General features: G+C 37.7%; 1 protein-coding gene across 4 annotated transcripts in view; it reads left to right on the top strand.

Moving 5' to 3' along the window:
- Positions 1-25,811, top strand: part of NELL2 (neural EGFL like 2) — a 485,920-nt gene that overhangs the window by 184,607 nt on the left and 275,502 nt on the right. For all 4 annotated transcript variants that reach the window (XM_049882891.1, XM_049882892.1, XM_049882890.1 and 1 more), the window contains exons 7-10: positions 296-368; positions 539-621; positions 1,562-1,690; positions 3,355-3,457. In XM_049882891.1, coding sequence (XP_049738848.1) covers positions 296-368; positions 539-621; positions 1,562-1,690; positions 3,355-3,457 — 388 coding nt within the window. The remainder of the gene's footprint in view (positions 1-295; positions 369-538; positions 622-1,561; positions 1,691-3,354; positions 3,458-25,811) is intronic.

The raw sequence follows: 25,811 nt of genomic DNA, 5'->3' as shown, positions 1-25,811 counted from the left end.
GCTAACTAAAAATAACATCTCAAAACAACATGACTATTCCCTCTTAATTATATCTTGACATTTAATCTTAAGGCTTTAAAAAGATTATCAATAAGAGAGTACATGAGTAATCTTCTATTTTGCCTGATATAATTCTTTCCTTTTGATATGAAGGGGAAGTAATGTATTCAAAATGTCTTATTTTCTCAGGGAGTTCAGTGATTCTATGCTGTAATGTTTTCCTCCATGAACTTGACTGTTGAACATAATTTGGGCGAATGAAAGTAATATGTCTTTTTTTATTTTTCACACGCAGGGTATAATGCAAGATGTGCAATTACTTGTCATGCCTCAAGGATTTATTGCTCAGTGTCCAGATCTTAATCGCAGTAAGTCTATTAGTTCTTACGCCGCGTGATGAAAAGTGTGCTTCTTGCTTAATTTTGTCCACAATGTCAGTTTGAAATTGGAGTTCCCATATATTAGTTGTCAGCATAGACTTAATCAGATTGAACCCCTTATGAATACAACTTGACCAATGTAGTGTTTGTAATTCCAGCCTGTCCAACTTGCAATGACTTCCACGGACTCGTGCAGAAAATCATGGAGCTGCAAGACATTTTAGCCAAAACATCAGCCAAGGTAAAAGCTACTCAAAAATACAGTGGGGGAGCACAGACATCCTTGAGGTTCCTCACAGTTCCTTTTATAACCACAGATGTTTGCCTTTGAGAATTTCTTTATACTGTATTGTTTGCTGAGAACTGTAAGCTTTAGCAGTCACTGAATCTAAAAACCTACTCAGGAAAAGAATTTATAAATATCCAAACCTTAGCCATCTGTATCATAAATGATCCAGTAAATCAGGAATGAGGCAGATTACCTGCTTATACACCAATCACTACAACAGGATTTATTGTTTAGTTTAGTTTTTATTATTATTATTTTTTATTTAGTTTTTCATTACAAAGAGAGAGGTGAGGAGGAGCTTGTAAAGAATATGGACACTAGAAATGTATCAAGGAAATGGTTCCACCTAGTACTTGCTTCCACAGTGTTACAGTTGTAGGATTACTCACTGATGTCTTCGGTACATATCAGATTTACCTACAATTTCACCAGCCTGTTGTCATTTTGCATATAAAAAATAAAAAAATATTTTGCATAGCAATTGCTAATAACCCAAATATTGTATGATGTATGATTTATTTTTTACACAATATAAATTTTAAAATTTATTTTTCACTTGAGTAGGCATATTCATGAAATTAAACATTTTTTAAAATGGAAACTGCTTCTCTGCATTGTGTGTGACGCTATTTTGAATTAGCCTTCGATTTACGTCTTAAAAACTATGCTTTTGTTTCAAAGGCAGGGAGCAAATTTATCACAAAAATATGGGGGGGGGGAGAAAAACACTTCTTCCCACCTAAAGGCTTAGGTGTATTTATAAAAAAGAGTTGGTACGGCATAGCCATCGTTACTGCTGTACAGTGAAACAATTAAGATGCCTACTGGAGTGTTTTGCATTTCTGTGTTGCTGGAGCGGTGAACAATGTGAACCACTTCCTTTGTGCCACAGCTGTCTCGAGCTGAACAGCGAATGAATAGACTGGATCAGTGCTATTGTGAAAGGACTTGCACCATGAAGGGAACCACCTACCGAGAATTCGAGTCCTGGACAGATGGCTGTAAGAACTGCACATGCCTGGTATGGCTTCCATTTGAGTCACACTAAGGCAACTCAGATGTCCCACTCTTTCACATTTTATTAAAACAATGTAATTATGAAAATTTCAGCACCCATTTTCTCAAGACACAAAACTAAAGTGCCAGCAAAACTTGGTTAAATCTAAAGGACTTTATTTTTTGCATTATTAAAAGCACTTTCTAGCCTATAAAGATGCTTATGGTTTCAGAATGCTATAAAGTTTAAGTTTATATGGTATGTACACGAAGTTATCCCTTTTTATTAGGACAGTAAGGTGATTCCCCAAAAGGATTCCCTCCTGTTATTCTTAACATTTCCAGGGGCTTTCACCTCTTGCTTATCTTAGTGCATTTTAATGAAGCTAAATTATAAAAAAATTATATGCAGCATTAAATGCTGTGACTTGACCAAGCCATATAAACAAATAATACCTTTTAAGTAAATCAGGTAACGTTTACTAGTTTATTAATACAATGCAATTCAAATTTTAGAGTTTAAATAAATGAGATTTCTCTGTTTGCTAATGAAGTAGAATATATTAGTGTATTATTATTTTTAAAATATATGTTCTTTTTCAAAGAAAAGTTCAAAACTCGTTTGGTTTTGAACTTTTAAATTCCACGTTAACTCATCTGGTTGACTGGAAAGAAGTCAAGAGTTCTATGTGAATTAGCCTTTAAGAAAAATCTCCACATTCACCCAGTTTATTCAAAAGCAGAATACCATGCATATAAAAAGGTAGCTCAGAAATGATTGTGTATGTGGGTGCACATGCCCTATATGATTTCTACTCAGGAACATATTATATTCCTATCAAATTTTAGCACTTAAAGAATACAGAAAAGTTTATTAAAAATTGAATTGAGTAAAATACGGGGATGAGGTAGAGTGATCAATAAAATGACTAGGGAAGCCTGAGCAGCTAGCTATCTGGGAGCTCTTGATGACCTTCAGGAATGAAATTCCTTGCACATTCCTGTGTGCAGTTTGGCGCCTCCTTGTGGTGAATGTCAGCACTGCCTTGTAGTGGTGGCCTGCCCCAGCTTAAATATCCATGGAGGAAATTCTGGTGTCTGTGATTTGGAAACCCTGGTGGTGCAGTGGTTAAGCGCTACTATGGCTGCTAACCAAAAGGCCAACAGTTCGAACCCACCAGCACTCTTTGGAAACTCTATGGGGCAGTTCTACTCTGCCCTGTAGGGTTGCTATGAGTCAGAATCGACTTGATGGCGGTGGGTTTGGTTTGGTGACTGGCCTTGCAGGATGGCAGCAGCTATTCCAGGAATCTCCTAGTTTATTGGTGCTTATTTTGTGGGCTAGTGTGAAGAAAACTTGGGTGCCCTCAGCCTACTCTTTTCCTGCCAGGTCACGCCCTTCCCTCCACCTCTGCGCTTACCCACCTCCTTACAAGAGATGAGAACTCTGACTCAGATAGGAACAGTGCCTGGGCAGAAAATGGGAGCAAACCATCAACTGTGTTAAAATCCAGTTTGCGTTAGTGTAGGTCTCTGTATCATGGGGTTTTACTGTATAATAACCAAAGAGAATAGTGGTATTTATAACATTTTATGTGAAGAGTTTGACATTTAAGGAGCAGATTCAAAAAGACTTGAAGACTATCAAAATACAAGTTGGAAATTCTTTAAATATTGTTTTCTTCTCAGAATGGAACCATCCAGTGTGAAACCCTCGTCTGCCCGACTCCTGACTGCCCACTGAAGTCTGCTCTTACATATGTGGATGGCAAGTGCTGCAAAGAGTGCAAAGGTGAGAACAGTTTTTATGACAAATACTTTTTTTGGGGCAAAAGTAAAGCTTTGTAATCATACATATTCACCCATCATTGACTAAATCTGGACAAGCTAAATAGTTTTCAAAAATGATGGAAATAGGAAGAATATCTTCTCTATTTCGGTTGATCAGTTCTTTTCCATTTTAAAATGCTATACTTGTATTCTGGCAGGGAAATTTTTTCTTGGAAGAATCTCTTCTCCGTAGTGGCATTAATAGGAAAGATGTGTAGGAAACTTACTGGAAGGCGTTTCACTCATTACACTGCTTCATATGAATACCTCCCAGACAGGTCAAGAATGGCCCACATGGAGCCACAGTAACCAAGATAGTCCGTGGTAGAAGTGATCTTCAACAGTAGAGGCTATGCTGCTCCATTAGGCAGACCACAGAAGTCTAAGTTAGGATATGATCATCCAGTGCCAACAATGTCCCTGGCCCTCATAAGGAAAAAAAAGGCTCATACTACTGAGTAGGAAGCTCTCCTGACTTTTAGTAATCATTGTATCAGTTCACTTCTGATGCCGGGAAATACATTTTGAATCATCCATAAAAAAAAAAAAATAGCTATCCTCAAATGGGTTCTATATAATTCGTTCAATAACAGGAAAACATTTCACTTATGTTACTTATGCTTTAAAATGATGCACTTAAATTCTTGTTAAAAGAAGCATCTAAAATATTTAGTTATTTTTGTACAAAGGAATAGTAACATTTATGAAAAGTCAGTCGTTAAGTTTGTTTATAGAATATATAGGGACTGTGTATATGCAAGTATATTCATATGTACACACACAACCTACACACTCAGAGAAAGAGAGAGAGAGAGAAAACTAACAGCTGCTTTTGTTAGGGTTTTTTTTATGTTAAAAAAAACCCCGCATAGCCGCTGAGTTAGTTCTGACTCATAGTGACCCCATATGACAGAGTAGAACTATCCCATAGGGTTTCCAAGGCTGTAATCTTTAGCAGGAGCAGACTGCCACATCTTTCTCCCATGGAGCCGCTGGTGGGTTCAAACCACTGACCTTTTGGTTAGCAGCCGAGTGCTTAACCACAGCCTCACCAGGGCTCCTTTTTTATGTTTACCCTGCTCTTTTATCATTTTCATACCTCTCTCTTGGCTACACAGTGTGCCATATGCTACTGCTGGTGAGAGTGACAAGCTATCAGAGCAAAATCAGAAGTTGCTTTGTAGTCCATTGATTTAATTCCCTCGGGAGCTCATTTATATTTTATTTTATTAGGCTTTACACTGAAGTCAATCCATTTCATGAAAATATATTAGCCTAGTCAGATAGACTTGGCAGAACCAGGGAGGATTGAATGTAATTGTTCTTATACATATCACCAGCTGATTTTCTTGGTGAGAGAAGTAATCTGAGTTTTTCCTTGGATTTCTCTTAATAACTAGAAGCTTGTGGTGATATTCTGTAGTTTTTTCTGTAGGTGTTTGGAGGTAGGCAGAAGTGAGGTCCTATATAAGGCTTTGTATTCATAACACAGCAATAGCTGGCATCATACTTTTGCACTAACTTCTTTTATCCTTCTTTCTGCCCATACTTTCATGTAACCTGTGAGTCTGACGGATTTGCATGAAGTGGTGTCAGTTTTATTAGAGACAGGTTGATCGAAATAATGGACCATTGTGATAAATGTATTAGTAAAAAATTCTGATTTTACCTTTTGTCTCCATAGTAAGAGGCCTACTAAATCAGACTAACGCTTGAAATCTTCCAACAACTATGCAGTTAGAGTTAATGAATTGCTAAAATATTGCAAGATTCATTAATGCCAAGTGTTTCTGGCAGACTTTGGTATTAAAGATTGAAAATAGACTATTTTGGCCTTGTATATAAAATGGTGAGAGCTGGAACCAAATAATCAGTGAGGGAATGACAGCATTACTTAAAAAAAAAAAAAAAAAAATAATTCATTTGGGCCTCTCATTTTATATAGCTAAAAGATAATGAAGATAAAAGGACACTGTCTTTCTGGTTACACTCAGCAATATGCCAGACAATTGCCATGGAATATAGAGGGTTTATGCCTATATTGGAAACCCTGGTGGTGCAGTGGTTAAGTGCTACAGCTGCTAACCAAAGGGTCGGCAGTTTGAATCTGCCAGGCGCTCCTTGGAAACTCAGTGGGGCACTTCTACTCTGTCCTATAGGGTTGCTGTGAGTCGGAATCGCCTTGACGGCACTGGGTTTGGGTTTATGGTATAGCTGGGTTACATATGATGAGAAACAGTCTCATTTTCCTATGTTAATTTTCCTAGTATTATCATCGTTATAATTTATGAGAAGTTCATTTCAGTGGAGTATAAATGAAGTCCTATGTTTTTCACTTTTTAAAACACAGACATAACTCTTCTAGACCCTGCACTCTAACTATCTTTGAAACACTTGTGCTCAATTGCCTTTTTAATGACAAAAAAGTAATAAAATATTTTCTTTATGGAGAACTGTTTAAGCAGATTAATTACTTACTGTTTCTAAAGCGCCTGGAGGTAAAACACATAACCTAACTGCTGAATGTTAACTTTGCCAAGATTGAAATGAAGAAAACAAGTGCATGTGGCTGGTCATTTGTTTGGTTTTCTTTATTTAATGCTTTTAGGCTTGCTTCATTAGAGTTGTTTGTGCAATTCCGAGCAGCCCTATTTTGCCTCCTGCTTTGTATTTCCCCTCTCACTTCAGTGCCAGCCCTTTATCCTAGTCTAAATACTGATGAATAGCAAGAAGGTGGCTGTTCTGGGAAAGAAGTCAGAGAGAACCAAGCTTGTCACTTTTTCTTTACTTGAATCTCCATAATAAAGTATTGGGAGGAGGGGCTTAACCTTTCTTGCCCTTATCCTTGAGCTGCTGTGGTAGGATTAATCAGAGATGAGATAAAAACCAAAGTTGAGAATGCCAACGCCAAATTATTCAGGTAATAATAATCACAGCTGTAACGAAGTCATATCACTTCCATAGGTTCTAAGGCCCATACTTAGTTTCTTGTTTAGCATTACAATAACGCTATAAGATACGTATTGCCCCCATCTTCCTAATAAGAGGGATGACATGACTTGTCCAGACACACACAATTAGTTAGAAGTCCCAGATAAGTGATGTCTAAAAGTGCTATTCTTTGCCAGCCTACTTCCTTCTTTTAAAACCATCCATTACAATTAATCTAAGTAATTCACTCTTTTTTTTAAAAATTAAAAAAAAATTTTATTGTGATAAAATATATGTAACATAAAATTTGCCATTTTAGCAATTTCTAAGCATATAATTTAGTGGTGTCAATTAATTCATGATGTGCAACCTTCACCACTATTTCCAAAACCTTTTTATCACCCCAAACAGAAACTCCGTACCCATTAAGTGGTAACTCCCCACTTTCCCTCCCCCTACCCCCTGGTAACCTCTGATCTGCTTCCTATCTCTATTAATTTGCCTAATCTAGATATTTCATGTAAGTAGGATCGTACAATATCTGTCCTTTTCTATCTGACTTTTTTCACTTAGCATAGCGTTTTCGAGGTTCACCTGTGTCATAGCATGTATCAGAACTTTGTTTTTTTATGGATGAATAGTATTCCATTGTGTGGATATACCGTATCCTGTTTGCCCATTCATCTGTAGATGGACTTTGGGTTGTTTCCACCTTTTGGCTATTGTGAAAAGTACTGCAGTGAACATTGGTATACAGTTAGTTATCTGTTTGAGTCCCTGCTTTTAATTCTTTTGGGTATACACCTAGAAGTGGAATTGCTGGATCATATGGTAATTCTGTTTAACTTTTTGAGAATCCACCAGATGGTTAAGTGCCTGCACCAATTTACGTTCCTACCAGTAATACACTTGGGTTCCAAATTCTTCACATCATTGCCAACACCTGTTATTTACTGTTATCTATCCTACGGCAGTGGGTTTTAGTGGTATCTATCTGTCTGTCTGTCTATTTGTGCCATCCTAGTTTTTTTTTTTTTAGTGAATGTGAGGAAACCCTGGTGGTGTAGTGGTTAAGTGCTATGGCTGCTAACCAAAGGGTTGGCAGTTCGAATCTACCAGGCGCTCCTTGGAAACTCTATGGGGCAGTTCTACTCTGTCCTATAGGGTCGCTATGAGTCGGAGTTGACTCGACGGCACTTGGTTTTTTTTTTAGTTTGTGTGAACTTGTATGTGTGTGTGTTTTCAATTGTTGTAAAATATATATAACAAAACACTTGACATTTTGACATTTTTTACATGTACAGTTCAGTGACATTATGTTCATCAAGGAGTCCACTCTTACTGACTGGTAGAAAGGCATTTTGGAGTCCTGGTTGAGTTTATAGGGTCACTATGTGTCGGAATCAACTCAACAGCAGTGGGTGGTATGGTAGGTGGCTGAGTCTAGGCAGAATTGTGAAGTAAGCTGAGTTTGCCTTTGTTACTATATCATCTTTCAGCTGCTATTTCCATATCCTTTATCCCAGTCATAGGTTCTCAACTAGCTGACGGCGAGGGTGAATGACACAAATTTAAGATAGCTCTAGAAAATGTAAAGTATAAATATTTTAGGTGACTTTTAATCTGGAATAGAATGAGGTAAAGATAATTAAACCACAGTCAATCTCAGCTTGGGTTTAAAAAAAAAAAAAGAATTATCAGAAAATAATTGACTAAAAAAAAAAAGTGCTAGGAAATAGAAAGCTAGTGCCACTGAAATTATAGAATATTTTAAAGTATTCAGGGCCTTCATTGTTTTTTCATTCAGTGGATTATGGATACAGGTTTGTACAAAGCCCTACTTCACAGCAAAAACCTTTCATGAAAATAGGGAATCTGTAGGAAACCATAGTGATGCTATACTGTCATATGCAGAAGAGGCTATGTTTAAAAAGAAATGGAAGGCTGATTCCCTCTCTACTTCTGGAGAGACATCAGCCACAGCAAATGTCAATGTGCTCGTCCAAATTGGTTGGTGCTTGCCTAATAAAAAAAAGCAAGAGTTATTTTAAGGGGTGCTTTCTAAAAGGAGTCGAATTTGTGTGAATAAAATAAAATCATCATCCTTTTGATGAACAAAATCTGAGTTTCAATGCATAATATAACATGCTGTATGCTGATTAGATATCAGATTGTTTTAAACTTAGCTTAAAAAGCCCTCTTGGATTAGATCAAATGGACTTACTATAATCTCTTTGAATACTGAGTGGTTAAGCATGTAGGTTCTGGAGTCAGATTGCTTGAGTTTGAATCCTGGCTCCATCACTTATTAGCTGTGCAGTTTTGATCAAGTTACTTAACCTCTCAGAGCCTCAGTTTCCTTACGTGTAAAATGGGGATGATAATTACACATATCTCATGGGATTGGTATGAGGATTGAATGAAAAATATATGTTAAGTGCTTAGAACAATGTTAGCTCTTGTTATCATTAAAAAAAAACTATTCATGTTTTTATTGATAAAATAGAATCGACTCTACAGCAACGGGCTTGGTGTTTTGGTTTTTATGTTAAAAAAGAAAACGTTTTTGGAGCAAAGTAACCAGTGAGCTTAGCTGTCTCTACAGTAATGCTGGAAGCATGGGAAGTATGCAGGATGAGCTGGAGGCTCTTGTGCATGAACACAATTATAAAATAAAGACCCAAGGGGCTATGGCACCAGAATGGAAGTGCTGAGTAAGGGGATCTAGGCAATAACGAAAAAGGTAGAAATAAAAATAAAAAAGTAGGCATTGTTTTTAACGTATCAGACACCTAGTTTTTAGAAAGTTTCCTGAAAGTTTGTGATTATTCAGGAAAGCTATGCCACAGCAAATGACTAAGTGATCCGGAAGCGAGTGATGTTGCCGTAAATCATGTGTGCAGCCCTGGTCCGGATTCAGTCTTTTCTTATTAAAACCACCTTAATAATTTAGTGTTTAAAATAATATTGGATAAATCTTAGAATTAGGACACTTTTTTTAATTCTATAGGTGTGTATGAAAAAATAGGCAAAGAAAAAAAAATCCACTTGTGCAAAGACAATTAAGCTTATGGTAGAGAATGTTTTCACTTGAGAGAGACCTGTTTTATTAAAAAGAGATTTCATCAAGAAAATCCTGTAGGCTTCTTAAATACTGTCCTTAATTTTATGCTGATTTTTTTTCATAAACTATTCAAAAAGGCATTTGGCATACTGTTACCTTTTAAACATTCAAAAGCTTATGAAATGCCATATCAGTGGAAAAAATAATGAACTGGTGATACATTAATAAACAAGAATAACTAATAATGTAGTCTTCAAATGAATTACTATATGAGACATTACATGACACACTTTAATGGTCTGTAGAAAACTATAAATCTACTCTTAATTAGTCAGCTTATAGTAGAGGTGAAATGCCAGGAAAATGTGGGGCATCATCTCAGGGGATGACAGTGTAAGAGTGGTTTAACTCCTGCGTCTTGTACTTCACAGTCCTGAGTAGTGTAAGTTGTTTAACTCTGTCAACTTTCTTCCTATTCCTAGGACTGTATTTTTAGTGTTTTAACTAAAAACAAAGCATACATATAGTAATTATTCACACCACAAAAAAGATACAAAATAAAACATTAAAATCTGCCTTCTTTTTCATCTCCCAAACTCCTAGGTTTTGTGTCTCCTTCCAGACAAATTTTGATGCATCCACCCACGTGCGCGTGTATATGCTGTCGAAATCCACTCGACAGCAACGGGTTTGGTTTTGGGTTTTAAGCTGTATCATACATTTTCCTGGACCTTTCTTTGTTATTAATAATATATCTTAAAGATCTCGCCATATCAATTAACTTTTCAAAATGGCTGCATATTATTTCATTGTATTGCTGGCGGCCTTCTGTGTAATAGAATGAACCATTGCCTGATCCTGTGCCTTCTTCGTGATCATCAGTATGTGTGAGTCCATTGTTGCGGCTATTGTTTTGGGATGCTACCAAATGTGATGCCCTTTTCTAGCAATTGGTCTTTCCTAATGATGTGTCCAAAGTACGTGAGCTGAAATGTCTGTATCCTCACTTCTCAGGAGCTATCTTGTATGTCTTCTGAGAATGATTTGTTTGTTCTTTTGGCAGTTGAAGGTATATTCAGTATTTCTCCCAATACCACAGTTAAATGCATCAGTTCTTCTTCTGTCTTCTTTTTTAATTGTCCAACTTTTGTATGCGTATGACGCAACTGAAAAGACCATGGCTTGGGTCAGATGCACCTTAATCATCAAAGTGACGTCTTTGCGTTTTTAGAACTTTGAGGAGCTCTTTTGGAACAGATTTTCCCAATGTAACATTTCATCTGATTTCTTGACTGCTGCTTCCATGGATGTTGATTGTTGATCCTGGTAAAACCTGTGAATGCCAGAAGCTGTCAGAGAAGGAAAACTCAAACATTTTCCGTTAAGTGAGCGACAGAAAAGTGGCAAGACTGTGCACTGTCAAAGGTGGAAGACTTGTGAGGCCTGGAAAAACAAGGCAGTCCCGCTGAGTTCTGGCTCTCACAGGTCTCACTGTAGAATGACATGTTTAGTTCCTTCTCCATTGCATTGTATAAACCATTCCATTGTATAAACCTGTTGCTATCTAGCTGATTCTGACTCACAAGTACCCTATAGGACAGAGTAGAATTGCCCTATAGGGTTTCCAAGGAGCAGCTGGTAGATTTGAACTGCTGACCTTTTGGTTTACAGCCAAACTCTTTAACCACTGTGCCACGAGGGGCACCATTCCTCTGTATAATTGATTATCATTTTATTTTTTTCCATTTCAAAGGATATTTTGGCTGTTTTCAATTGTTTGTCATGGCTTTTCTTATGAAAAACAGTATTACAGATGTCATTAATATATAATCTTAGTGTTATTTTATTTATAAAATAAAATCTGTAGGCTATATTGCCGATGATATTATTGCTGTGTCAAAGGCTGTGACACTTGCCAAACTAGTAGCAGTGTTTGAGTGAAACCTGAAAACAGCATCTTTCTCTGGGTTTCAGTAGGTTTTTAGAAAGGACGTCAATGGAGCTTTTTTTTCTTTTTTTTTTCCAAGCAACCTTGACAAAGTAACATAACAGTTCATGGGAGATTCTGCAATAAGAGAGTCTGTGGAAACCCAAACATCCTCCTTTTTTCACAAACAATGTTGTCTAGTGAGCTTATATGAAATTATTGCTAAAATTAATTGCCATCTTGCATCTTCAGCGAATTCCATAGGCGGCCTAAGAATGTATTGAATTTATTTGTCCTGAAATGAAACTATTTTTCCAGAAGACATAACACAGGGTGCTGCCCTCTGATTCTGAGGGATTATGCTGTGCCTATTTAATCGTGTTTTATTTTAAAATAATGGGATGTACTCGGCTCCTGGTTCTTCACTCTCAATTGTAATTTCTCTTCATTGTTAAAATCCTTGAATAAATGTATTTTTAAGATTTTGTTATTTTTCATGCCCCATTACATTTTCTTAAAACAGTTTCTTTGCTCACATTATGGCATTGCTGAAATGGCCTAAAACTCTTCAGAAGAAAGCCCTGTGCAAATCTGTCTGAATAATAATTAAATCAAACTGTGGAGGCTAAAAATGGGACCGTTTACGTGATCAGAAGGCTAGTCCTCCCTCTTAGTAGAGCAAGCATTTGAAACAAGCGAGAGGATTTCGGATTCCTACCAATGCAGTAGAGTGATAATCCAGGTATCATTCATATGAGCCTCTAAGAGAGAGAGAAGGAAAAACAAAACAAACCAAAACAAAAAACAGGTAGGAAATGCAGCTTCTTATCTACAGTGTTGTTAGGCAATTGTTTTACAAATGAGCTTATTTTTTTCTCAGTAGAGATCATACAAGACAGCATTTTGAAATCAGAATAGGGAAAAATAAGATATATGCAATTTAAAGCACCTTGGAAGTTGATTTTGTCAATTACGTGGAAACAGTAACTCAGGAAGACCGTCCGAATAATAAAGGTAATTGAACGTTGTAGTGCCCATTGGACAATAAAGCCACAGAAACCACCACCCCCAACAAAAAGTGCGAAACAGCAGCTCAGCTGTACTGGACTCTCTACTGTATGCCGTGAGTACTATATGTGTCCTAAGTTTAGTAAATATTTACAGACTATATAAAATTATTATAGAATAAAAATTCGATGAAGAAGACACAATGATATAGGAGTTAAGTGTGAGGACAGGGCAGAAAGGAATTATCTTTTTCAGTTTAAAGTTGGTTACAGTAGGCTACAATTCAGATACATTTCTTCTATGCAAATCTGACCCCAAATTCAAAACTATTTGACTGTAAAAAATGCATATGAAATCACATGAAATTGCTTTGAAAAATTGTCCGTGGAGTTGATGGTGGTAAGAATGGAGCTGCGTTCAACTCAGGAACGTTAAGCTTATCAATTATCTATCCTCATTAATGGCTGCTGCAACCCTATGGCCTCCTACTAGAATATCACACCCACATTATATGCTAGAGCCTCTGACTAGGTTTTGTTTTTAAACAGCAGCAGCTCCTGTCCATATCTTCTCTTCACCCCAGTTGCTGGAGTGTTACCCCTATTGGTGAACTGGCTACGTGGCCTATAGAGTTTGGGCCTAAGCACTAGGGCCACGCTAGCTTTTTAGTATTTGAGGTGCAGATCTTGGGATTATTGCTTGCTTTACACTTTAGTTACCTTAGGTATAAAACGATATCTAGACTGGCTTCAGAATGGCCCTCACTTATAAATACTGTTTCCAGTTGTAAAGTGGTATTTCACAAACCCATGTGCCACAAGCTCAACAATTCAGAAAAGAAAATATAGGTCTATGTAGCATCATAGATAATATACACATATAATATTTATGATTTTAACTGTTGCCAAGGGACCCCAATGATTCATGACATATTCATTTGTAATTTTGCTGAGACCTGAATTTTAGTCAGATAAGCTGTGAGGCTTGTGTACAGGAGCACACACTTAGCTCAGTGCTTCTCAAATTTTAATGGGACTATGAATCCCCTGGGGATCTTGTTAAAAGGAAGATTCTGATTCAGTAGTTCTGAGGTGGGGCCTGAGATTCTGCATTTATAACCAGCCCCCCAGTGATGCCAACAGTGCTAGTATGCGGAATACACTTTGATTAGCAAACACTTAGCTAGTGGGTATGCCTCCCTGACTATCCAGTATCTCAGTGTGGCTTTCTTCTTCTTATTTTTTTCTCTTTGCACTCCAGTATGCAGTGAGGTGTCAGGATATATACATATATATACTTAACTTTTCTGTTAGATACTGTTAAAGTTTTAATTCAGCTTGTTTTCTCCATTCTTCCCCCTTTTTTTTTAAGCTGATATTCATTAAATATATTCCGAGTGCAAGAACTTAACATCATCTCCCTTGCTTCTCATATTATCTCCCTGTTTAAAGATGGGGAAACTGAAGCTTAGGGAGAGGCTATGTCACTTGCCCAAGATTACTCAGCCAGTAAGACAGCAGCACCATGATTTGAACACATGCAATGTTTCTTCCTAGCTCATAGACTGCCTCAATAATTCATAACACATTTCATGATATGTAATGTAATGGGGCATGGAAACGGAAAGTCAGTTTGAGTGGAGAGGCCAAAGAGTTTGTGATGTTCTGGAGATAGTAAGGACCATATGTTCAAAGGATATGTAAGTACTTCGGAAATACAATTGTATAATATTTATTTCTGCATGAAGTAAGAAAGGAGAGAAAAATAAAATATAAATTATCCAATATTCATTATTAAAAGGAAGTATACTATATGTTTGGAAACCCTGGTGGTGTAGTGGTTAAGTGCTACAGCTGCTAACCAAGAGGTCAGCAGTTTGAACCCACCAGGCACTCCTTGAAAACTCTATGGGGCAGTTCTCCTCTGCCCTATTGAGTTGCTATGAGTCGGAATCGACTCGATGGCAGTGGGTTTGGTTTGGTTGTTTTTTTATCTGTGTTATTATAGGAAGTGTAATTTTTCATGACTTTGCAGTGCTTTATTATACATGGAACAGAAACTATTGATTCTGATAGTTCAGGAATAGAAATTTCAAAGGCAGATATGCTCTGGTTAGATTTTTATTTGATTTTGCTAAAGAAAGGACAGGGAAAGCAAGCTGAATCAAAAGTTTAAAAGTGCCTATTGAAAGGATTCAGACCTACCTGAATTATTAACTGGAATTCTTGAAAGTCAGTGAACATAGAGAAGTCTTCCTTGGCCCCTGTTATGGAGTGAATCGTGCCCTCCCCAAATCTTAATCCCTTTCCCTGTACCTAAGACCCTGCTTTGAAATAGGGTTTTGCTTTTGTTAATGAGTTTATACCAGTGTAGGGTAGATCCTAAACCTATTCACTTCTGAGTTATAAAAATACCAGAATAGACACAGAAGCACATACAGGGGGAAGAGGAAGACAGATGATGGAGACAGATGCATCTATAAGCCCAGAGATGCTAGGGATTGTTGGCAACTCCCAGAAGCAGAACTAGATAAGCAAGGACCTCCCCCTAGAGCCATGCCCTGAATTCAGAAGTCCAGCCTCCCAAACTTGAGCAAATAAATTTCTGTTCTTTAAAGCCACACACTTGTCGTATTTTTTGTTATAGCAGCTTTAGGTAACCAAAACAGTTCCAAAACCTTTTTTTCATTTCATTAGACGTGCTCTCTTTCTAAATACTGGTGGTAGAATAATTCACATCTGCGCAGTTTCCCAGGCTTTCAGTTGCTTGTACGTTCTCATAAAATATATAGTTTTAGTTTATGCTGAGTGGTTCTGCTGAGATGGATTGTGCTGTCTCTATGTTAAATTAAACTGTTCTCATCCAATTTGTAGCTATTAATGCCCCAAATACACTGAAGTCTTTTTTTTTTAATATCTTGTAAAAATAAGGAGTTTAATAAAAGCAAACCAGTATTAGAAAGCTTGAGACCAATGTATTTTCCCTAAGCTTAAATTCCCTTTTCTCCTTTGCAAAAATTCTCCCATTAATCCATCTCTTGGAATTATGCTCTTTGCCTCTTGATTGCTGGGTTATTTCAAAGATGGTGATGTGGGAGGAGTTGGTGAGCCTGCACAAATGTAACTCACAATGCCAAAGCCGAGTGTGTACAGATGGCTCTGGATATTCTTTCTGTTTTTATTCAACCTATTGAAGCCTTTTTGACCAGTTTCAGGTCCTCGTAGTTTCTTGTAGTATCATTTGTAAAAACACATGAACTATGAACTTTTTTCCCTCTAAGTTATGATTGTTATGTTTGGGAAGCTGATTCTTTGTTATGCTTAGAAAAGGAGAAAAAACAAAAACTAAAACAAAGAAAAAAACCCCAAAACTACAACAACAAAAAACACAATGACTAGCACATTCTTTTCATACTCTTTTGTGAGTAAGTATCGTGCTTTTAAAACCTTTGAAAATTTGAGCTTTCCTGATCACAAATTAGGCCATCTTGCAGCAAAGCAGTGTTAACAGTTTCCTAAATATGTCTATGCCTGTGGTCTACCTCCAGCATTTCTCAGGCCCTGCATCGCAGAAGGTCACTACTTTGATTTGTTGGTTGGGCAGAAGGGAGGGGGTGGGCTGGTGTAGAACAAGGTGGACATTGTACTTGTTCACTGATTCATCTCATCTGTCAATGTCCCCTCAGACCACAGTTCCTAAATGCTGAAGGACTTAGAGCTGAGGAAGACAAATCTGTGAGTGGGGAGTGGGATATAAGCTTTGGATTAACTATCCTGGCTGGGTTTTCCATATGCCCAGGAATGAACTTGGGAGCTGGAAAGCCTGGAATAATCCAAGAAAAAACTGTGTGTGGGTGATTGTTCTATGTACATAGAAACTGAGTGAAATAAAGTTGAAATTGAATTTGTTACCTTTGAGCCTCTTCTCCCTTCATTCGACAAATAGTTGTTAAGCACTTCTAAGAGTTAGGCTCCACTAGACACTGAGGATACAGTGGTGAACAAAATAAAATTGCTCTCTGTCCTCATGGACCTAATAATGAAGTCAGGGGGACAGACAATCATATAATGATCAAGCATGCAGTGCACTGTTGGAGCAGCAAGGCACTGATAAACGTCTATAATAAGTGAAATTCACCTAAGCAGGGGGATCAGAGAAGGCAGTCTGAGAAAATGAAGTTCTGGTTGAGAGCTGATGAGCAGATAGCATGAAAATAGGTGAAGAGGATAAGGAAGAAGTGTTTAGGTTAAAAGAATATACAAAGTCTACGTGTAGGGAGGAAGCATGTTGTAAAAAGAGGCTATGTGACTGGCGTACAAAGATTTTAAAAGCATAATGTGAGGTGCAGCTGGCGAGGTAAAAAGGGGCCATATTAATGAGTTCTATTTTTCACCTAAGAGAAATAGGATCCAAGTTACATATTTAAGCAAGGAAGGTCTATTTTTGCAGTTATTCAGGGAAGAGATGATGGTAGCTTCATTAGGTGGAGGTCATGGAAAGTGGTTAGATTCTCGATATATTTTAGAGGTAGAGCCAACAGGATTTTGTGATGGCTTTTTTTTTGGGTATAGGGTATGAGTAAAAGAGAAAAGTTAAGGATGATTCCAAGGCTTTTGGATTGAGGAACTGGAAGGATGGGGTTGCTGTCAACTGAGGAGGATTTGGTAGAGTGGCTAAGATCACATTTTCAGTTTTAGACATATTCTCTCTGACATGTGTATTATACATTAAAGTAGAAATGTAGAGTAAGTGGTTGGATGTGGTTTGGTGTCTGGTACAAAGGTCTGAATTGTAGATAAAATCCTGTAACTTGAATTTTTTTCATAGGTTTGTCAACCGTTTGCATTCATTTATTAAATTAATTTTTCATGTACATCGTCCATTTTAAAATTCAGTTTTTTGTGTTTTTGCTTATTCCTATGTAAGAGATATTTTATAAGACTCATCTGTCAGGTGTTATTGGAAATATACTCTATAATGTGTCTTTTAATTTTATTTAGGTTTTTCAACTTAAAGAAGATTTTAAATTATATGCAATTGAATATTTTAGTTGTTTCATAATAGTTCTACCTTCAGTGTTGTCATGCTTAAAAAGGTCTTTTCCTCTTTTATTTATAAAACTATTCACCTTCTGACTCCTGGGATTTTTTTCTTTTAAACGTAAACAATCTGGATTTATTTTCAAGTTAATTTCTAGTTACCTTTTTATTTATTTAATCAAGCAAATTAACGAATGATTCTAGTACCATTTGTTGAATAACCCTTTTGTTTACTAATCAGAATGCCACTTTTATCTTATACTAAATATTTATGTGTTTGAGTTGTTTCTAGGACTTCTATTACTCTCTATTAATAGGTTTGTCTCTTATGGCACTGTTTCTACAGTATTTTAGTTAGCTTCGCAGAATGAGTTATTATCTGGGAGAGCAAGTCTAATATTCTTTAAAAAAAGTTCTTGGTTATTTTCTCTCATTTATGCTTCCAGATAACATTTATATATCATGAAAATTACCTGTCTCTAGCTGGTTTTAAGATCTCAGTCATATGTATGTCAACTCCTTTTTTGAGATGTTTCTTTTATGGACACCACAAACATTTGTGTGTGTGTGTGTGTGGTTATTTTTGTATGCTTGTTGTTTTGTATGTATTAGTGAAAGCAGACCCATGGTTTAAGAGTTGAAGTATTCAGAGGTGGAGTAATTTTGAGTGTCAGCAAGTTCAAAGGCATGGCTATGGAAATAGGATGTTCAAGTAGGGAGGGAATGAAATTTACTGGACACGAGAAAGTCATAAAATTTAGATTCTAGATGTTTCACAAGTTTTCTGAAGGCCATTTGAAATTTCCAAACACAAAACTCAGCTTAGTTGGATGGGAAGATCGTTTTTCAGGTTCCAAAATCCTCAGTGAGTTTTTCCTAGATAGATATTAATGAGTAGTAGGTGGAAGAAATAGAGGTCATAAATATCAAAGGAAGGTGAGTTCTTTCAAGAAGACGAAGAGAATTTTGGAAGTGGCACACTTTTCTATTTCAAGCATACGTGTGATGACGAGAAAGGAATATTCTAAATGAGATGGATTCAGTAAAAAGTCATGTTATCCTCACTGAAAACCCAAGTTTCAATCAGAGCAGGGAGGTGGAGGGAGCATTTTGTGTGGCGTTAGTTATGGAAAGTACACATCGACAGTGTTTGAGAGGGATGGTTGGAAGCCCTATGTATCAGTTGTTCTTTGCTGTGTGTGTCACAGTGGTTAAGAGCTCAGCTGCTAATCAAAAGGTCTTCAGCTCGAATCTACCTGTTGCTTCTTGAAAACCCTATGGGGCAGCTTTAATCTGTCCTGTAGGGTTGCTATGAGTCAGAATCCACTTGACGGCAATGGCTTTTGGTTTTCATGTGTAATAACACATTCGACACATCCCAAAACTTAGTGTTCTAAGCAATGGTTCTGCTGGGTGTTTTATTTTCATCTGAGTCTGGTTTGTCTAATTTGGCTGGGCTTGCTTATGCATCTGTAGTTGGCTGGTGGCTCAGCTCAGCTGCTTGGTTAATGATGGCCTCATTTTGTGACTAGGGTGACTGGCGCCTCTTTCCATATTTTCTTTCAGCCTAGCAGGTTAGCCCAGGCTTGTTCACATCAGTTTTAGATTTCTAAGAAAGTATAAGTTTGCAAGGCCTCCTGACCCTTAGGCTAAGAACTCAGACAGTGTTAATTCTGCCACATTCTATTGGCCAAATTGAGTTACAAGGCCAATATAGATGATGGAGGACCTGTAAAATCACATTGAAAGGAGCATAGAAATAGTGAAGGGAGAAATCGTAACCATTTATACAATCTTCTGTGCCCTGGGAGAAACCTAGAGAGAGATGAGGATGAAAGCAGAAGAAATGTGTCTGATGTTGTTTTCAAATTGGGTGATTGTGGTTAGGAATGATGAAGGTATGAATAAATGTTTGGCTTCACTGACCAAGTTTCACTATTATGAAAATGTTGCCATAATTTGCCATAATTATTAATTAGCTTGAATTCTAAAAAAAGGGGGCAATTTACGGGCTGAACATAGTACAAAATTTATAGAATTTTAACAAATATTACCAAAATCTCCTTTTAAAAACCGTTGTTCTTGTTTCCAGTTTATACTTTAGCAATATATAAGGGTGCCTGTTTCTCTAACCCACTCCAGCACAAGGTGTTATCATCATTCACAAGAAAATATTATGTAATTTGATGTATGATATATGCTGTCTTATTTCATGTGACTTGAGCATAGTGAATGGTGTGGGAATGCAAGTAGAGTATATTTTGGAATGAGAGTGGAGAGAGAAGCAGTGGTTAGATAATGCAGGGTCTTTCAGGTGATTTGAAAGGCTTCGATATTCATCCCAAAGCATTAAAAAGCATATGTAGTGTTTTAAACAGCAGTATGAATGTGATTAAGTACTACATTTTCAATAGATCACTCTGCAGCATTGTGAGAAAGGGATTGAAAGGAGCCAGAGGGGCTGTGATACATTAGTTAGGAAACACTAATACTAGTCCAGTTGAGGGAAGATGTGGTCTGGGTTAGGATAATGGCTGTGGAAGTGGAAAGACATGAATGGATTTGAGAAATAAATAGGAAATAAAATAGATTGCTTATGGTGATTGGATTTCAGAGGATGAGGGAAAAAGATGTGAGTTTTGTGTTTCAAATTTGTGCATGTGGGTGGATGGTTATGCTGTAACTTACTGAAGTAATGAACATTGCAAGAGAAGCAGGTTTTGTGGGAGGAGATGTAAATATGGCAGTCATCTATATACAGATAATAATTGAAGTCTTGGAATGGTTAGATTCACCTAGGGAGAGGATATATAGCGAGAGGAAAAAAGGCAAAGATCAATCCTTGAGGATCACCAACATTTAAAATCTGTAAGAAGCGAATGAGCCTGTGAAGTAGTCTGAAAAAGAGTTGCCAAAAAATTGCATGGAAAAGCAGAAGTATTGTACCATGAAAGGTAAGGGAAGAATGCTGTAGGAAGGACGGAGGGATGCACAGTAACAGAAGCTACTGAGAGGACAGGGAAGATGATATCCAACATTTTTTATTGAATTTGGCAGTATGGAAATGGTTGGTTACTTAGTGAGAACACTTGTGGCGGAGAAGAAGGGAAGCCAGCCTACAGTGTGTTATAGAATGGATGGGAGAAGTGATACTTTTTACAAGAAGCTTAGTTGTGAATAGGATGAGAGATGGGCAGTTACTGAAAGTACATGCTAGAAGGAAGGAGACCTTCTACATAGAAACAGGAGGGAGGGAGGAGTGGGTGGATACAGATGTAGATAAATGTATGTAGATTTGATGGAAAGTAAGTTGAAAGAGTTGAGTCCCCCTTTGACAGCTTTTTTTTTTTTTCTCTAAGAAATGGGAACCGAGGTGAATTATCAGGGAGAAGAGGCGGAGTGGAGATGGGTTGAAAGCTGCCTAAGAAACGTATTGAGGTGGCCAGTTTTGAGAACCCAGACAAATTGTTCACCAGAAGCTATGTTATTCATCTGTTTGTACAATTTTCTCCCTAACTTTTTGGCAATCCAGATATAGGGACAAGGAAAATGGTTAAGTTGATTGATTCATAGTTCTGATTTTCCTTTCTGAATGAAGTTTATGGTATTGCCAAACAAAAACCAAAATCTAAAAACCAAAACAAAAACCCTCACAGAACAAATAATTCCATCAAATTTGTAGACCTAAGAGACAGTTAAGGGCTAAACAATAGGGAGAAAGTTGATTCGTATTGAACGGGAAGCACTAATGAGTGAGGTTAAAGAATATATGTAGTTGAGGAGGCAACCTGGAGGTATAAGGAGCTGGAGTCAGAGAGTAGAATGTTTACTCTCGAGCTTTTGGAGGTAGAGCAGTTTTGAGTGATGATAAGATGCAGAATATGACTGTGCAGGTGGGATGGGGGAGTCCAGGATCCAAGAGGCTGGGGTGCTTCATAGACCAACCATTTAGATGTTGAAATCCCCTAGAATATTGCTGACGTTGCAGAAAGATTGTGCCCCAGGTTTTAAATTAAGCAATGAATAGGGTGGGGTAGGGGGCTGTCCAGGGGTGCGCATGTGTATGTGTACGTGTGTGTAAATGGTAGGAAAGCTGGTGACATGAACCTCAAAAGACAGGTATTTTTATGTGATTATAGAAAAGTGACAACAACTGTACGTTCTGACTCTAAATTACAGAATGGTGTATTTAATAGTATGCACAGAGTACTTCATGGTGATATCAGAATATACAGCTACCACTTGAGAAGTTCATAGGGCACATGATATTCTTGTAGGGTAACAAAACTTCAGTCAAGGCCAAGAGATTGAGGTAACAGAAAGGATAGAACTAGAATTCTAGCAGAGGACTGGGTGAGTTTGTAAGGTAAGGGGAAGATTTGTGGGGTGCGGGTAGGTACATAAAAGGAGAAGAATCAAAACATGTTATGACGATTGGTATTCAGGAGGAAAGAATGAATAGAACTCACCTGGTAGGATCACATAGTGTTGTCGGTAGTAAATCTTGATGGAAAGATAATGGGTTTGCAGTGCTTTTCTCTTCTTCATATGCATGTGAAAGCTGGGCAATGAATAAGAAAGACCGAAAAAGAAATGATGCATTTGAATTATGGTGTTAGTGAAAAATGTTGAATATACCATGGACTGCCAGAAGAATGAACAAATCTGTCTTGGAAGAAGTACAGCAAGAATGCTTCTTAGAAGCGAGGATGGCGAGACTTCATCTCACATACTTTGGACATGTTATCAGTAGGGACCAGTCCTTGGAGAAGGACATTATGCTTGGTAAAGTAGAGGGTCAGCGAAAAAGAGAAAGATCCTTAAGACGAATTGACACAATGCGGCACTGATGAACTGAAACATAGCAAAGATTGTGCGGATGGTGCAGGACTGGGCAGTGTTTCATTCTGTTGTACATAGGGTCGCTGTGAGTCAGAATCAACTTGACAGCATCGAACAACAAGGACTGTGGATTTTATTCTTAGCTTATCCAGTAAAGGGTCGCTGTGAGTCAGAATCAACTTGACAGCATCGAACAACAAGGACTGTGGATTTTATTCTTAGTTTATCCAGTAGTCTGGGTAAAAATTAATGCTTAATACTTAGACCAGGTGGTGGCAGTGAAAATGAAAGAAAGGAAATAGCCTTGGTAATAAAATTTTTGGCATTTGACTGAATAGAGAGTTTGAAGGAGGGAGTTAAAAATGATTCCAACATTTCCATTTAGGTAATAGAAACACAAAGGGAATGCCTTTTGTGTTTTACCTTTGTATAAAGAATTATATTCTTAAGGTAAATGTTCGGGAGGGTAATAGCTGGGCCAAAGATTATGCACCATTTTAAGATTTTTGCCACAAATTACCAAATCCATCCAGTTATACCAGCAATGTTACCATGCTCCTTCACTAATACTATCATCGTTAAGAAAATTTTTGTTGTTCATAGATAAATAGGAGTAAAATACTGTCTTATTATTCCTTTATGAATTCTTAAAATGGCCTTCTTCTCTAACTTGAGGTCAGGTAAATATTCTCTGTCTTATGTTTTCTCCTAGTATCTTTTTTATGTTTCAATATGTTTGGGATTAATCTTTTTATGTGGCATAAGATACAGATGTGATTTTGTCTCCCAAAGAGTGAACTAGTTTTTGTAACACTAGATGGGTAGCATTTTGAAGAGGGAAGTATGGCCTGGGAATTCCATGCTAAGGAAATAGTATGAAACAGAACATGGAGTTTGGTAAAAGATAAGGCGTTTTTGGGGGAACAGTGAGTAGATTGGTGAAATAAACTATGAATAGTGGCCTAGGACTTGGCTGTGTAACCTTGCATGCATTGCTTAAAATTTTGTTTCCTCATCTATAAAATGGAAATAATAATAATACTTACTTTTTTAATAAGACCATTTTAAAGATTTAATGAGACAATGTATATAATAATTGTATATAAAATATTGATAGAAGGGCTAGTATGTTGTAAGCATTAGGTAAACATTAGCAATATAATGGCTTACTTGGTTTCCATCACTAGTTTAGGGCTTTAAATGTCATGGTGAGGAGTTTATACCTAATTTATTCCTAAAGAATCAAAAGCTATTAGAATATTTTGAGTAGGGAATGATGTGATCTGAACCACACTGGCAGCATTGTGAACAGTAAGGTAGAGAAGAAAAGAGAGTGGATTAGAATCCAGTTAGAATTCATCCAGCCATTCATTCATACATTCATTCAATAGGTAACTCAGTGCCTCTATGCTTCAGGCAGTAGTTGAAAGGCAGGAGACAAGATGAAATAAAAGAAACAAAAATCTCCAAGTCTCTAGACTGAAAAGAGCTTGCTTTCCGTGGCGGAAAGAAATACATTATAATAACTTGAGTTTCAAAGTATTATGAAGGAAAACAGTGAGATAAGGGTGCAGAGTGGGTTGGGGACAGGTGCTATGGTCTCTTGGGAGGCGATGTTTGAGCTAAGACCTGAATTAAGTGAAGGAACCGGTCATGTGGCATTTGGGGGACAGTGAATGTAAAGACTGTAGGTCAGGCATGTGCTTGGCCTGATGTGTTAATGAACTGCAAGATGCCCAGTAAGACTCGGTGAGAGAGCACAGGAGGTATGGTGGGAGATAATGCTGGAAAGGAACTGGGGCCAGATCCGTGGGACCATGTAAGCCATGGTGTCTTAGTTGCCTAGTGCTGCTATAACAGAAATACCACAAATGGGTGACTGTAACAAATAAATTTATTGTCACATGGTTTAGGAGGCTGGAAGTCCAACTTAGGGCACTGGCTCTAAGGGAGGACTTTCTCTCTCTGTTGGCTCTGGGGGAAAATCTTTATTCCTTGGCTTCTTGGTGATCTTCATGTGGCATGGTGTTTATCTTTTCCTACCTCTGCTCCCTTGCTTGTTTGTTTAACCCCCCAAAACCAAATCCACTGTCACTGAGTCAATTCCGACTCATAGCGGCACTGTAGGACAGAGTAGAACTGCCCTATAGGTTTCCAAGGCTATAAATCTTTTTTTTTTTTTTTTAATTGTGCTTTAAGTGAAAGGTTACAATTCAGGTCAGTTTCTCATACAAAAGCTTATACACACATTGTTATGTGACGCTAGTCGCTCTCCCTACAGTGTGACAGCACACTCCTTCTCTCCACCCTGTATTTCCCATTTTTTTTTATTCAACTAGCTCCTATCTCCTTCTGCCTTCTCACCTTGCCTCCAGACAGGAGCTGCCCACATAGTCTCATGGGTTTACTTGACCCAAGAAGCACACTTCTTACCAGTATTATTTTATGTTTTATAGTCCAGTCTAATCTTTGAAGAGCTGTCTTCGGGAATGGTTTTAGTTTGGGGCTGACAGAGAGTCCAGGGGCCCTCCAGTCTCAGTCAGGCCATTAAGTCTGGTCTTTTTGCTAGAATTTGAGGTCTGCTTTCCACTTTTCTCCTGCTCCATCAGGGATTCTCTGTTGGGTTCCCTGTCAGGATAGTCATTGGTGGTAGCCAGGTACCATCTAGTTCTTCTGGTCTCAAGCTGATGGAGTCTCTGGCTTATGTAGCCCTTTCTTTCTCTTGGGCTCGTATTTTCCTTGTGTCTTTGGTGTTCTTCATTCTCCTTTGCTCCAAGTGGGTTGAGACCAATTGATGCATCCTAGATGGCTGCTTGCCAGCCTTTAAGACCCCAGACGCCACTCACCAAAGTGGGATACAGAATGTTTTCTTAATACACTTTGTTATGCCAGTTGACCTAGATGTCCCCCAGACGATGGTCCCCAGACCCCTGTCCCTGCTACTCTGTCTCTCTAAGTGTTTGGTTGTTTTCAGGAAACTTCTTAGCTTTTGGATTAGTCCACTTTGCCCATATTGTGTGTTGTCCTTCTTTTCACCTAAAGTAATTCTTGTCTACTATCTAACTAGTGGAAACCCTGGTGGCATAGTGGTTAAGTGCTATGGCTGCTAACCAAAAGTTCGGCAGTTCGAATCCACCAGGTGCTCCTTGGAAACTCTATGGAGCGGTTCTACTCTGTCCTGTATAGTCGCTATGAGTCGGAATCGACTCAACAGCAGTGGGTTTGATTTGGTTTTGGATCTAACTAGTGAATATCCCTCCCTTCCCTCTCCACCCTGGTAACCATCAAAGAATGTCTTCTTCTGTGTTTAAACCTTTTCTTGAGTTCTTAAAATAGTAGTCTCATACAATATTTGTCCTTTTGGGACTGAGTGATTTCACTCAGCATAATGCCTTCCAGATTTCTCCATGTTATGAGATGTTTCATGGATTCATCGTTATTTATCATTGCATAGTATTCCATTGTGTGAATATACCGTAATTTGTTTATTCATTCATCCATTGAT

Source organism: Elephas maximus, chromosome 4 (assembly GCF_024166365.1).
Source record: "Elephas maximus indicus isolate mEleMax1 chromosome 4, mEleMax1 primary haplotype, whole genome shotgun sequence".
NCBI lineage: Eukaryota > Metazoa > Chordata > Mammalia > Proboscidea > Elephantidae > Elephas > Elephas maximus.
This window is presented reverse-complemented; position numbering and strand designations above follow the sequence as displayed.